A 14,680-nucleotide genomic window follows, 5' to 3' on the forward strand; every position below is an offset into this window, starting at 1 on the left:
GGGTCGTTTCCGATAGGTTGTTGCAAGGGTAAAGTGAAGTATTGCTAGTTTATTCATGTATTCATGTACATTAATCCATTTTAAATATATGTTGTAGAGAACACTTCCTTTCTTAATATTTAAAACAGAAACAACATGTGCAGTGGTTCAATGAGATCCAGGCAGACAAGCAAAGATTATGTCAAAGATAAAATTTGAATAAGGAATAACAAATGTATTAAGTAAAAATGTAAAATTATAGTGACAAACAATTGAATCAAATAAATAAGTTTATATTAAAATCCAAAGTAGCCTATTGTATCTAACAGATGAAGATTGTGAAGATCAAAGAATAGAGAAAGAAAGACAAAAGAAGTAAGAGGTTATATGTTTTTATTTATTTATTTGGACACATTTTTAATTAAACATTTGTATAACAAAAGGAAGATTTTTGGTCAGTTTTATTAGACTGATTAACCAAGCTCTCCAGAATTTAATAAAACAATACATATATAACAAACTCTTCATATTTAATGGTATTAGATAATGTGTTAATTGCATTTAATAGATTCTACTTTCAATAAAACGTGTAAAGATGTTTCATTACATTTACGCCGTAAAGACGAGCGTGTCGAGTGCTTTGAAACAATGAATCATTTTGGTTATATTGATTAATATTGATTATTTGGTTATATTGATAAAGCAATCACTAGACGAAATGTCGACCTGTGAACTGTGGGGTATATAAATAAGATCAGTACCGTTACTGTATGAAGCCCTGCAATAACAGAATAATACTGATCACCATGTGAATCTCTCAGGTTCTCTGGTCAACAGACGGGTATGTATAAGCGCCGCCTTTGCATGTTTCAACTAGGTCCTGTAAGCGAATGAAAATTTCTACTCGCACATCTTCAGCTTTTTACAGATTCGGCTGTTAAGAGTAGAGCTCGAACATTAGTGAAACATGTCTGGAAGAGGCAAAGGCGGTAAAGGACTCGGAAAAGGAGGCGCTAAGCGTCACCGTAAAGTTTTGCGCGATAACATCCAGGGAATTACCAAACCCGCCATTCGTCGTCTGGCTCGCCGCGGCGGCGTCAAGCGCATCTCCGGTCTGATCTACGAGGAGACCCGCGGAGTGTTGAAGGTGTTCCTGGAGAACGTGATCCGCGATGCCGTCACTTACACCGAGCACGCCAAGAGAAAGACCGTCACCGCCATGGATGTTGTGTACGCGCTGAAGAGACAGGGACGCACCCTGTACGGCTTCGGCGGATAAACGACTGAAAGCAGGAGAAACCACAGAAACCCAACGGCTCTTTTAAGAGCCACACACTCGGCCACATAAAGAGTCAATGTTTTGATCATGTCAACCATAGAATCAAGTATAAAACGTTTTGTTAACTGAATCCAGGATGAACTCCACCAAACAACGTTTCACAGTAATAAATCGAGACTGTATCAACATATTTGTGTTCTTTAACAGATAACACCTAAAACATTTGTTTGTGTTGCACATGTTAATCACTTGAATCAAAATAGTACTACAGTTAGCAGAAGTGAGGATGTAGAAGATGTTACTCAAACTGTCAAATGAGCTTATATTTTCTTTTTTTTTTCTGTCGTTTAAACATCTCAAGATCTCAACAATAGTTTCATGACAACCCAGTTTGTTTTTTTCCACAATTTTTTTTTTTTTTTTTTTACTCCCTCAGTGGATTTATAAGGTTTTTATTTTTTTTTATTACTCGATTATGCAAAATCTGGAACCGCTTATATTGGATATTATATTGGTTTCAAAATATTGGAACCGCTTATCTAAAAAAAAAAAAAAAAAAGAATTAAAGAGCGGGAATCGAAACAACAGGGAGTTGTGGGCGGGACTACTATTTATCCGCCTGTGATTGGCCCTCGTGATGCTTTGAGTTGTCCAATGATGTACGAGTTTATAGGTTTGGCCTATGAGAACAGACAATCGGAGTATTCTCGTATCCCTTTGAAAATTAGCATAGGGCAGTGAATAAATACCTCTGTATCGCACTGGAAGTAACATTGATTCGTCAGTCTTCTGATCTCGTATCATCATGCCTGAACCAGCAAAGTCCGCGCCTAAGAAGGGCTCAAAGAAGGCCGTCACCAAAACCGCCGGTAAGGGAGGAAAGAAGCGCAGAAAGTCCAGGAAAGAGAGCTATGCTATTTATGTGTACAAAGTACTGAAGCAGGTTCATCCTGACACCGGCATCTCCTCCAAGGCGATGGGCATCATGAACTCTTTCGTCAACGATATCTTCGAGCGCATCGCCGGTGAGTCGTCTCGCCTCGCGCACTACAACAAGCGCTCCACCATCACTTCTAGAGAGATCCAGACCGCCGTGCGTCTGCTGCTGCCCGGAGAGCTGGCCAAACACGCCGTGTCCGAGGGCACAAAGGCCGTCACCAAATACACCAGCTCCAAGTGAGGCGTGCCTGACTTCAACTATCCCAAAGGCTCTTTTAAGAGCCATCCATCTTCTCAAACAAAGAGCTTATATTCTTTTTTTCTTATTATTATTTTAAGTGCTAAATTGGGTGTCCATTACATTCTTTTGAGTCTTGTACCCAGAAATCAGAAAGGTTTCAACAGTCCAGCTTTTAGAGTAGTGTTCTTCAGACTTGTACTATCTTGTTACCCAACTGCTTCTTGTGGGTTTACTTTATTTAAAATTACTACCTAGAAGTTCTTATACTTGTTTATATATAAATGTATGCTTAAGTGTGTGTATATATGTATATATATGTGTGTGTATATATATATATATATATATATATATATATATATATATATATATATATATATATAAATATATGAAATCACTTAATCTGTGAAATTAAGTATCACACAAATAAATGGCCTGTACATCAGCACATGGATACAAAAGATAATAAATCTTGAGTTAAAGTATTGAATGAGACTAGCAAAATTGTGAAATTGTTTGTGGAGAAGTTAAAGCACTGCTCTCATTCTTTATTAGAATAATCTTCAAGTGGGCCGTTGTTTTCCAGCCTTTCCAAGCATTCAGCACCTCCATCTGTTTATTGACACAGATAAAACTCACACCTTCTGTCTCACACTGTCATGAATAAAGTTTACGCAAGAAACGGTAACAGGACATCTTTACATTTAGGCTCTTCAAGAACAATAAATGACAGTAATATGTGACTGTATTCAGGGGCTGCATGTGTGTTTTCTTACAGAACTTTCTCCTTCTGACCTGTTTGCATTTAGATTGTGCCTTTGCTTTTTCTTGTTTTCTTTAATTTATTCATTTTAAACCAGGAGTAGGCAAGTTTGGTCCTAGAGAACTGCTGTTCTGCAGTTTGGCTCAACCCCTGAAAAAAACCTCATCTGCCTGTAGCAATATTAATCCTGAAGACATTGATTAGCTTGCTCAGGAGTGTTTGATTAGGCTTTGAGTTTTAAACTGCAGGACAGCGGCTCTCCAGGACCAAACTTGCCTCCCCCTGTTTTAAATGATCATTCTGCTTTACATCTGTGGAGCAGCAAGCTTATACTGAATGATCTACAACACTTTTTATATACTATAACATGGAGGCCTTTACTGCACCTTTTTTTTTTTTTTTTTTTACCACATAGTGTGTAGACCATACAAAAATAAATGAGTTGTGTTTTTAATAAACTAGTCATTAAGAAATCTGACAGGCTGGTAATTATAAAATAACTATTTCTCTGTGCCTCATTCTCAGTCTCTCTTTCACTCAAGAATGACACGTATCCACAGAAAGAGTCATAAACATGCAGCCTATCTCTGTTCACAAAACGTATCCAGCATGCTAGCTTTTATTCAAGTAACTGTGAGAATCTACATTATTACATCATATAGAAAGCAAGACAAAGAGTAACACAAGTCCATAAGGAGAAGGCTGGTATCCAAGACAGACACACACACACACACACACACACACACACACACACACACACACACACACACACACACACACACACACACACACACACACACACACACACACACACACACACACACACACACACACACACACACACACACACACACACACACACACACACACACACACACACACACACACACACACACACACACACACACACACACACACACACACACACACACACACACACACACACACACACAAAAAGAATACAAGAGCTGAACAGCTTCTGAACAAGAACAGCTTCTCCCCTCTCCACATTTATCCAAAGTCAGCATGTTTATACAGACCGGAGAGAGGGTTCATAAAGATAAAAACAGGGAAGACAGAGACAAAAGTCAAGCTGAGAATATTTCTCTTTCATTTCAAAGCAAAGTTAATACGGTCTGTTTCTAATTTGCATTATTAAGGTGAAATAAAAAAAGCTCTTGTCATTGATGTCCTCAAAATCTCACTCCAACCAGGCAAACAACAAAACAACTCAATGGTTCAATCAGTTTTGAGAACAAAAGTATATCCATTTAAGCACATCAACGTCCAAAGTATGTTGTTTCAGGCCGAGAAGTTTTCTCAGTTTTGGTTCAGGGTTAAAGAGAGATGGTGTATGTTTGATTTTATGTGTGAGGCTCAAAATCTCCTCCTTAATATAGTGAATCATGAGGAAAATTATGATTCATAATTGTTTTTGAATGTTTAAATTTAAAATGTTTCAACATCATTGTAGTTATTATCAGCTCTTCAGCTCCAGTGTCCTCATACTTTAGTCCTAATCCCAGTTTAACGTGAATATATCAAACATATATTGTAAATAATACGACTATTATATGAATTAGCATTTAATAGTGGTTAAATCAAGATACAAAATTAGAAAATTACAATAAGAAACCTGTGCTTATTATTTACATTTATTTATTTAGCAGATGAATTTATTGCCCTCCAAATTCCCCAGATCTCAAACCAATTGAGCATCTGTGGCCCTGTTTACACCTGGTATTAAGATGCGTTTTGGTCAATCGGATCACAAGTAGACGAGGGAGACACATTCCCGTTTACACCTGTATTTTAATTCGTCTCTTTTGTCTACTTTCAACCACTTCTGTCCTGATTACTTCAAGGGGAGAGTCTATGGGCAGGTATATGTATGGACTTTTTCAGATCTTTCAATCTAATGGACAAAATAAGCTTGCACAATTTACATATGCATTACTTGACTGTTAATAAGAACTGCTATAATAATAATAATAATAATAATAATAATTACAGTTACAAAGATCAGTTACACACACACACACACACACACACACACACACACACACACACACACACACACACACACACACACACACACACACACACACACACACACACACACACACACACACACACACACACACACACACACACACACACACACACACACACAGCAGTTATACCCTACACCAAGGTCTAAGTTCCTTTCTTACAGGTTGAATGATTCTCATTGGCTAAGAAATAGATAAACATAGTAATTTTCAAAACATATACAGATAGACTGAAGCATATCTCCATCGATTATGCGGCTGACACTCGGACCCTGAAGTTAGGCACGTCGTGACCTTCCAGGTCGCAGATTTGGGTTGCTGGGCGCCGGCATGTCCAGAACAACAACTCAGTCAATCTCCAATAATGCCAATGGTTCCTTAACCTGTAACCAAGAAGACTAACACACACACCGACACACAGCTTTTCCAATGTTGGATTTGGCTAGGCTATAAACAGGAGAGTCCTCTCAAAACATCAAGATAATGCGTACTTTCTCTGAAGGAGAGCTACACTTTACTCTAACTGAAAAGTAAGGCTTTAACTGAGAAATGGTCCCATTATTGGCTTCAGTGACCCATGTTTTAACACGTTGAAGACCTCTCTCAAACACAAAACGAGTCCATATTTCATTTCTGGAAGCCGGGCTAAATGAGCAAGCACTGTTACTGCATTCAGATATCAAATACAGACATTAGAGAATAATACATGAAAAGAACATTTCAGTAATCACACTGGTTACTTCTATAACAAAGTAAAATCTCCAGAGAAGTCATTCAACTCATGTAATATTTAGAAGGAAACATTGATTAATACCTTGGTTATAATCACTCATTATATCCCTACATTGAAGCAGCAATGGATTCCAGAATCCACCCCCTTCAAGCCCTAAATATGATGCAAGTACCTTATGAAACATTTCAAGTTATGATGGTTTTCTTAGCTCTTGGACCAGTTACTTTAATGGTCTTTTAGGCTGGATATTGTATACATCTTATCATGAGCTGTGTTTGGGTCGTTTCCGATTGTTGCAAGGGTAAAGTGAAGTATTGCTAGTTTATTCATGTATTCATGTATATTAATCCATTTTAAATATATGTTGTAGAGAACACTTCCTTTCTTAATATTTAAAACAGAAACAACATGTGCAGTGGTGCAATGAGATCCAGGCAGACAAGCAAAGATTATGTCAAAGGAATAACACATTTATTAAGTAAAAATGTAAAATTATAGTGACAAACAATTGAATCAAATAAATAAGTTTATATTAAAATCCAAAGTATTGTATCTAACAGATGAAGATTGTGAAAATCAAAGTATAGAGAAAGAAAGACAAAGTAAGAGTCTACATGTTTTTATTTATTTATTTGGACACACTTTTAATTAAACATTTGTATGACAAAAGGAAGATTTTTGGTCAGTTTTATTGGACTGATTAACCAAGCTCTCCAGAAAACAATCCCATCAATTTTATAAAACAATACATATATAACAAACTCTTCATATTTAATAGTATAAGATAATGTGTTAATTGCATTTAATAGATTACACTTTCAATAAAACGTGAAAAGATGTTTCATTACATTTATGCAGTAGCAAAGGCGTCAGCAGCGTGTCGAGTGCTTTGAAAGAATGAATAATTTTGGTTAAATTGATTCAAAGTTTCGAAAAGCTTCGTTTCTTCAATCACTAGACGAAATATCTACCTGTGAACTGTGGGTTACTGTATGAAGCCCTGCAATAACAGAATAATACTGATCACCATGTGAATCTCCCAGGTTCTCTGGTCGACAGAGGGGTATCATATGTATAGCGCCGCCTTTGCATGTTTCAACTAGGTCCTGTAAGCGAATGTAAATTTCTACTCGCACACCTTTAGCTATTTGCAGATTCTGCTTTTAAGAGTAGAGCTCGAACATTAGTGAAACATGTCTGGAAGAGGCAAAGGCGGTAAAGGGCTCGGGAAAGGAGGCGCTAAGCGTCACCGTAAAGTTTTGCGTGATAACATCCAGGGAATCACCAAACCCGCCATTCGTCGTCTGGCTCGCCGCGGCGGCGTCAAGCGCATCTCCGGTCTGATCTACGAGGAGACTCGCGGAGTGTTGAAGGTGTTCCTGGAGAACGTGATCCGCGATGCCGTCACCTACACCGAGCACGCCAAGAGAAAGACCGTCACCGCCATGGATGTTGTGTACGCGCTGAAGAGACAGGGACGCACCCTGTACGGCTTCGGCGGATAAACGCCTGACACCGGGAGAAACCACACAAACCCAACGGCTCTTTTAAGAGCCACACACTCTGCCACATAAAGAGTCAATGTTTTGATCATGTCAACCATAGAATCAAGTATAAAACGTTCTCTTACGAGAGGTCTCTCGTACTGCGTAAGATATCTTACGCTAGGGGAAAATCCTTTTCCGCGAGATATTGTAGCCAAAAATTATCCTTAATTTTGTAATAATGCAAAACGCGTTGCAGCAGCAATGCAGACATAGGCGAGACAGCTCGCGCGCCTATTGGCTGCTCTGCGGCAACTGCAGCAGCCTATCGAGCGAGGCCTGGCGTGACGTCAGACCCAATCAGGGCACTTCGCGCCCGCTGCGTCACGTCCCGCCGAAATGGGCGTGGTCTAGGCCTATAAATATCGCTCGCAGGCAGCTATTATCTGATTTTTCATCCTTCAAGCGAAGCACACGCATCGCTGGAGCTGGATAAGAAGCCGCGCCGTCTGAAAGAGAGCACCTTCAGCGGGACGAGTCACTGAAGTCGCTGGCTGCGCCGCCTTCCTTGCCTTCCTGCTGCACTTTCCGGCATTATATCCTTTTCTCTGCTACTGTGTTTATGTATGTGTGTGTGCTCGCCGCCGCGACACACACTCCCATTGCACTAAAAGAGCTGGGCGTCTTTTTCAAGACGCCCCTTTTCCTGATCACGCAGCTCTCGCACTCGCTGACGGCGACTGCCCTCACTGCGAGTTAGGTACTGCCTATGGTGACTCTGAGGACTCACCTGGCATCCTTCTCCGAGACTGCTCCTCCGGACGGTCGGGGTTAGTTTTTCTTTTACATATTCCCAGTTCCCTGAACATGCGACTGGAAATATCAATATTGCAGCAGGCGAGCCTGTTTTAATACAAGCGCGCCTGCAAGCATACGCCGAAGAAAGCATGTGACGCTCTTATATGCTCGTGCATCCGAAAACCTTTGCGTTCCCCCCCTGTGGCTCAGTGGCGGAATCATTGGTTTTTCTCACGAGAGACCGGAGTTCGAATCCCGGTCTAGCGGCAGTTAAAATTATGCCGCCAATGCTTCGCTCTGTCAGTTCCCTGAAAAGCGACTGCAGACGTGCATTTTGCAGCCAACGAGCGCGTTGCACAACCCGCTCGCCTGCACCCAAACACCGTTTCTATGGTTTCCGTGCGTCACTGGCGAAAGGAGAAAAGAGCGTTTTCTGGTCCCCCCGCGGACGGACCGACCTCCTCTTTCTCGTACATTTCTCATTCCCCTCTGAAGTTCGGGCGACTGGAAATGTCAGTATTGCAGTGAGCAAGCCTGTTGTAATACACGCATGCCTGCAAACAAACGCCAGCACGTTGACGCTCTCTTATAATACTCGCGCTAACTGAGTTACAATGTGTCTCCCCCTGTGGCCCAGTGGCAGACTCTCAGGTTTTTGCACGCGAGAGACCCGCGTTCGATCCCCGGGTCTACCGGCAGATAAAATTATGCCGTCAATGCTCGCTCTGTCAGTTCCCTGAAAAGGTGACTGCAGATGTGTATTTTGCAGCCAACGAGCGCGTTGTACAACCCGCTCACCTGCACCCAAACACCGTTTCTATGGTGTTCCGTGCGTCACTGGCGTAAGGAAAAAAGGGAGTTTTTCTGGTCCCGCTGCGGACGGACCAACCTCCTTTTTCCTATACATTTCCCATTCCCCTCTGGAATTCAGGCGACTGGAAATGTCAATATTGCAGTGAACAAGCCTGTTGTAATGCACGCAGGCCTGCAATAAACGCCAGCATGTTGACGCTCTCTGTTTCTATGGCAACTTCTCGCTCGTTCAGTTCCAGTAAATGTGACTGTTCCAGTGTATCCTGCAGTAAACAAGTCGGTTCTGTCACCCGCTTGCCTGCACACAAACGCCGTTTTTACGGCTACCCAGATAAATCCCATAAGTGTGAATTTTTCTGGTGTCCCGGCCACGGCCGATGGTGCTTTATGTGTAAGAAGAATGCCCACTGCCCAGTGCCCATCTCTACACACAAGCACAGCCCGTCACACAGGGCTCGCGCACATGAATCGGCTCAGACCGATTGTGCTTCAAACATGGTGAATGTGCCCACTAACACCACGTTATGCATGTCTCACGGTTTCTGTAAAAACGAAACCAACGTGCACTCGCTTCACGCAAGCGAACGATGCTTTCGGTGTGATAAATGTGCCCGCTGTCCCGCGCCCACATCCACACATAGACATGACAGTTCCCACGGGAACCGCCCAGCCCTCCCCCTCGCGGTTAACCACCGCAGAGGAGTCGAGCGCGGGCAATCTGCCCGCTGTCATCAGCGCGCCCCATGCCTCAAATGTCACGAGCGACACGCTTGTGTTACAGCACACCGAAGCTTCTCCATCGCTGTGCGAGCGGAGCGCGCTTCGTATTCGACCCCTAGCTATCCATGCAGACGCATGGGCAAAGCTACCCGGGGTTTCGAAGTGGGTGCTGAACATTATAGAAAGAGGCTATTCGCTGCAGTTTCGCCGACGCCCTCGCCGCTATGTGGCGCGCGTCGAGACCACGGTAAAAACAGAAGTAGCACATCTACTTCGAGCCAAAGTGACGAAACTATTGAGCAAAGGGGCCATAGAACCTCTCTCTCAAGATCAGAGCGAGGGAGGGCTATACAGCAGATACTTCCTGGTACCGAAAAAAGACGGGGGTCTCAGACCCATACTAGATCTAAGGCAACTGAACAAAGTGCTTGTGAAGCGACAGTTCAGGATGCTCACGACCAGGCAAATCCTTGTGCAGATTCGCCAAGGAGATTGGTTTGTGTCAATAGATCTGAAAGACGCGTATTTTCAAATACAGATAGCGTCACGTCACAGGCGATATTTGAGATTCGCCTTCGAGGGCCAGGCATATCAGTACACAGTCCTGCCGTTCGGTTTGTCCCTAGCACCCCGTACATTTACGAAGTGCATGGATGCGGCGCTCGCACCCCTCAGAATGAGAGGCATGCGAGTGCTGAACTATTTGGACGATTGGCTGATTCTAGCGCAATCTCGCGCAGTGCTCATAGAACACACGACCATTTAACTCGATCACCTCGAGGATTTGGGTCTGAGTGTCAATTGGGCAAAGAGCTCCCTGTCACCCAGTCAGAAAATATCTTTCCTGGGCACAGAACTGGACTCACTATCCATGATAGCGCGACTATCACAACAGCGCGCGGTAGACATTCGACGCACAGCGAACTCTTTTCGCTGCGGCGCGTCTGTCCCGCTCAAGAAATTTCAGAAGATGCTAGGTCTCATGGCCTCAGCATCGTCAGTGCTCCAGCTGGGTCTGCTCCGCATGCGCCCGCTGCAGTTTTGGCTGAAAGCGCGAGTCCCACGCGATGCGTGGGCACCCGGTTTGCTTCGCCTCAGGGTCAATCAGAAATGCGTTACAGCTCTGAAACCCTGGAAAGCGAACGACTGGTACCAATCAGGTGTAAGCCTGGGGACTTCCTCGAGGGTGAAAGTGGTGTCCACGGACGCGTCCACCTCGGGATGGGGAGCGCTGCTCGAGGGAAGACCGTTCTTCGGCCAGTGGTCAGAACGGGAGAAGCTCCTGCACATAAACTGCCTCGAAATGCTGGCAGTAGACAACGCGCTGACGCGTTTTTGTCCCCAAATAAAAGGTCACCACGTCTTGGTCCGTTCGGACAACATGTCTGTGGTGTCCTACATAAATCGCCAGGGCGGCATCAGATCCGAGAAACTGTACAGGCTGGCAGAACGCCTCCTGGTATGGGCTCAGTGCAACCTGCGCTCGCTCAGAGCAGCGCACGTGCCAGGGATCTTGAATTTAGGACCGGACAGACTGTCCAGGAACAATGTTCCGGCAGGCGAATGGTCTCTACACCCACAGACAGTCCAACTGCTGTGGAAGAAATTCGGCAGAGCGGAAGTGGACCTGTTTGCGTCTTAAGAAAACGCTCACTGTCAAGAATTTTTCTCCAAGAGCAGGAGCGCGCTGGCCCATGTGTGGCCCCGCCGCCCGCTCTATGCTTTTCCCCCCGTCTCTCTCCTGCCTCAGGTGATAGAACGGATCAGGGAAGAAGGATGCTCAGTACTGCTGGTAGCACCGTTCTGGAAAAACCAACCTTGGTTCCCAGCCGTGATGCAGTTAGCAAGTACTGCCCCGTGGCCAGTACCAGTGAGGAGAGATCTCCTCTCACAGGCCCGCGGCTCGATCTGGCATCCTCACCCGGAACTATGGTCCCTTCATGTCTGGGCCATCAACGGGTACATGTTGGACTCCCTAAAGGAGTATTAAACACGATCACGCAGGCTAGAGCTCCGTCTACAAGACGACTCTATTCTTCGAAATGGTCAGTGTTTTCGGGCTGGTGCACAGCCCGTGGTGTGTCACCCACAAACTGTGATGTGACGGAGGTGCTTTTCCTTCCTACAAGAGCTGTTGGATGGGGGCAGGGCCCCCTCCACGCTCAAAGTTTATGTGGCGGCTATAGCAGCGTTCTCAGAAACAACGCTTGGTCAGTCAATAGGAAGGAACGATTTAGTCATCCGCTTCCTTAGAGGGGCTAAGAGACTGAATCCTCCCAGACCTCCCTCAGTCCCCGTATGGGACCTTTCTACGGTTCTGGAAGCCATGAAAGGTGCGCCATTTGAGCCTTTACAGTCAATCGATTTGAAACACCTGTCTTTCAAAACGGTGTTTTTGCTGGCTCTCGCTTCAGTGAAGCGCATAGGGGATCTGCACGCGCTCTCTGTGAGCGCGGCGTGCATGGAGTTTGGGCCCAATGACTCAAAAGTTATACTCAAACCTAAGCACGGTTATGTTCCAAAATCCCTCAACACACCGTCTAGGGCGCAGATTATCTCTCTGTCAGCCCTACCGGTCCCTGATGAGGAAAGAGACGCGAGCCTCCTTTGCCCAGTCAGGGCATTACGAGCTTATGTGTCTCGCTCGTCTGTTTTCAGACAGACGGAACAGCTCTTTGTTTCGTTTAGCGGACGTTCTAAGGGACTAGCCGCGTCGAAACAGAGCCTATCCAGATGGATAGTTGATGCTATAGCGCTGGCATACGCCTCCAAGGGCATGCAGTGCCCTTTGGGTGTCAGAGCGCACTCCACAAGAGGCATGGCCTCTTCGTGGGCCTGGTCAAGTGGGATTGCCTTGCAAGATATTTGTATGGCGGCAGGCTGGGCCTCCCCGTCTACATTTATAAGGTTTTATAACCTAGAGGTTCCCGCCCTGCAGGCCAGGCTGCTGTCGGTCTAAACTACCAGTATTATCTGACCTGATGCGTTCAGCTCAGAATGCTGCGTTTGCTGAGCACAGCTCAATGTTCGACAGTATAAAGCTGGGCAAACTGTGTAAGACCCACATTTTTCCCCATCAGTTCAGGCCGTACCCCGCCCTGTCTGTATGATGAAATTCGCGTCCCATCGACGCTACTTTATGTGGAAAAGTGAGGCTGCACCCCTCCTTCTTCCCGGACTCCCTGTGAGTTCACTGAGTGATTGTGCACTATATGTAGCCCGGGCTTTCGCCCTTGGGTCTTTGGTGTCAGATCTCAGCATGCACGGCGTTTTACATTGGGTCCCCTAGCGTAAGATATCTTACGCAGTACGAGAGACCTCTCGTAAGAGAACGTACTCGGTTACTAACGTAACCTCGGTTCTCTCTAGAAGAGGGAACGAGTACTGCGTATCTTGCCGTGCATGCACACGCTCTGGTTGCTTCGATGATGAAAAACCAGATAATAGCTGCCTGCGAGCGATATTTATAGGCCTAGACCACGCCCATTTCGGCGGGACGTGACGCAGCGGGCGCGAAGTGCCCTGATTGGGTCTGACGTCACGCCAGGCCTCGCTCGATAGGCTGCTGCAGTTGCCGCAGAGCAGCCAATAGGCGCGCGAGCTGTCTCGCCTATGTCTGCATTGCTGCTGCAACGCGTTTTGCATTATTACAAAATTAAGGATAATTTTTGGCTTCAATATCTCGCGGAAAAGGATTTTCCCCTAGCGTAAGATATCTTACGCAGTACTCGTTCCCTCTTCTAGAGAGAACCGAGGTTACGTTAGTAACCGAGTACGTTTTGTTAACTGAATCCATGATGAACTCCACCAAACAACGTTTCACAGTAATAAATCGAGACTGTATCAACATATTTGTGTTCTTTAACAGATAACACCTAAAACTTTTGTTTGTGTTGCACATGTTAATCACTTGAATCAAAATAGTACTACAGTTAGCAGAAGTGAGGATGTAGATGTTACTCAAACTGTCAAATGAGCTTATATTTTCTTTTTTTTCCTGTCGTTTAAACATCTCAAGATCTCAACAATAGTTTCATGACAACCCAGTTTGTTTTTTTCCACAACTTTTTTTTTTTTTACTCCCTCAGTGGATTTATATGTTTTTTTTGTTTTTTTTTACTCGATTATGCAAAATCTGGAACCGCTTATATTGGATATTATATTGGTTTCAAAATATTGGAACCGCTTATCAAAAAAAAAAAAAAAATGAATTAAAGAGCGGGAAACGAAACAACGGGGAATCTTGGGGAGTTGTGGGCGGGACTACTATTTATCCGCCTGTGATTGGCCCTCGTGATGCTTTGAGTTGTCCAATGATGTACGAGTTTATAGGTTTGGCCTATGAGAACAGACAATCGGAGTATTCTCGTATCCCTTTGAAAATTAGCATAGGGCAGTGAATAAATACCTCTTTATCGCGCTGGAAGTAACATTGATTCGTCAGTCTTCTGATCTCGTATCATCATGCCTGAACCAGCAAAGTCCGCGCCTAAGAAGGGCTCAAAGAAGGCCGTCACCAAGACCGCCGGTAAGGGAGGAAAGAAGCGCAGAAAGTCCAGGAAGGAGAGCTATGCTATTTATGTCTACAAAGTCCTGAAGCAGGTTCATCCTGACACCGGCATCTCCTCCAAGGCGATGGGCATCATGAACTCTTTCGTTAACGACATCTTCGAGCGCATCGCCGGTGAGTCGTCTCGCCTCGCGCACTACAACAAGCGCTCCACCATCACTTCTAGAGAGATCCAGACCGCCGTGCGTCTGCTGCTGCCCGGAGAGCTGGCCAAACACGCCGTGTCCGAGGGCACAAAGGCCGTCACCAAATACACCAGCTCCAAGTGAGGCGTGCCTGACTTCAACTATCCCAAAGGCTCTTTTAAGAGCCA

General features: G+C 44.6%; 4 protein-coding genes across 4 annotated transcripts; all 4 read left to right on the forward strand.

Annotated features, from left to right (window-relative positions):
- Positions 1–902: 902 nt before the first annotated feature.
- LOC309491327 (histone H4) lies at positions 903–1,319 on the forward strand. The gene has a single exon (XM_082160807.1). The coding sequence runs from the start codon at positions 947–949 to the stop codon at positions 1,256–1,258; it is 312 nt and encodes a 103-aa protein (XP_082016933.1). The 5' UTR covers positions 903–946; the 3' UTR covers positions 1,259–1,319.
- Positions 1,320–2,051: 732 nt separating this feature from the next.
- On the forward strand, positions 2,052–2,727 carry LOC309491341 (histone H2B). The gene has a single exon (XM_082160811.1). The coding sequence runs from the start codon at positions 2,064–2,066 to the stop codon at positions 2,436–2,438; it is 375 nt and encodes a 124-aa protein (XP_082016937.1). The 5' UTR covers positions 2,052–2,063; the 3' UTR covers positions 2,439–2,727.
- A 4,418-nt stretch (positions 2,728–7,145) lies between these two features.
- LOC309490846 (histone H4) lies at positions 7,146–7,542 on the forward strand. Its single transcript, XM_082160123.1, has one exon. It carries the CDS (start codon positions 7,176–7,178, stop codon positions 7,485–7,487), a length of 312 nt encoding a protein of 103 aa, XP_082016249.1. The 5' UTR covers positions 7,146–7,175; the 3' UTR covers positions 7,488–7,542.
- A 6,689-nt stretch (positions 7,543–14,231) lies between these two features.
- On the forward strand, positions 14,232–14,680 carry LOC309490845 (histone H2B). The gene has a single exon (XM_082160122.1). It carries the CDS (start codon positions 14,262–14,264, stop codon positions 14,634–14,636), a length of 375 nt encoding a protein of 124 aa, XP_082016248.1. The 5' UTR covers positions 14,232–14,261; the 3' UTR covers positions 14,637–14,680.

The sequence above is a fragment of the Leuciscus leuciscus genome (assembly GCF_965113295.1).
Source record: "Leuciscus leuciscus genome assembly, chromosome: 25".
NCBI classification, from domain to species: Eukaryota; Metazoa; Chordata; class Actinopteri; order Cypriniformes; family Leuciscidae; genus Leuciscus; species Leuciscus leuciscus.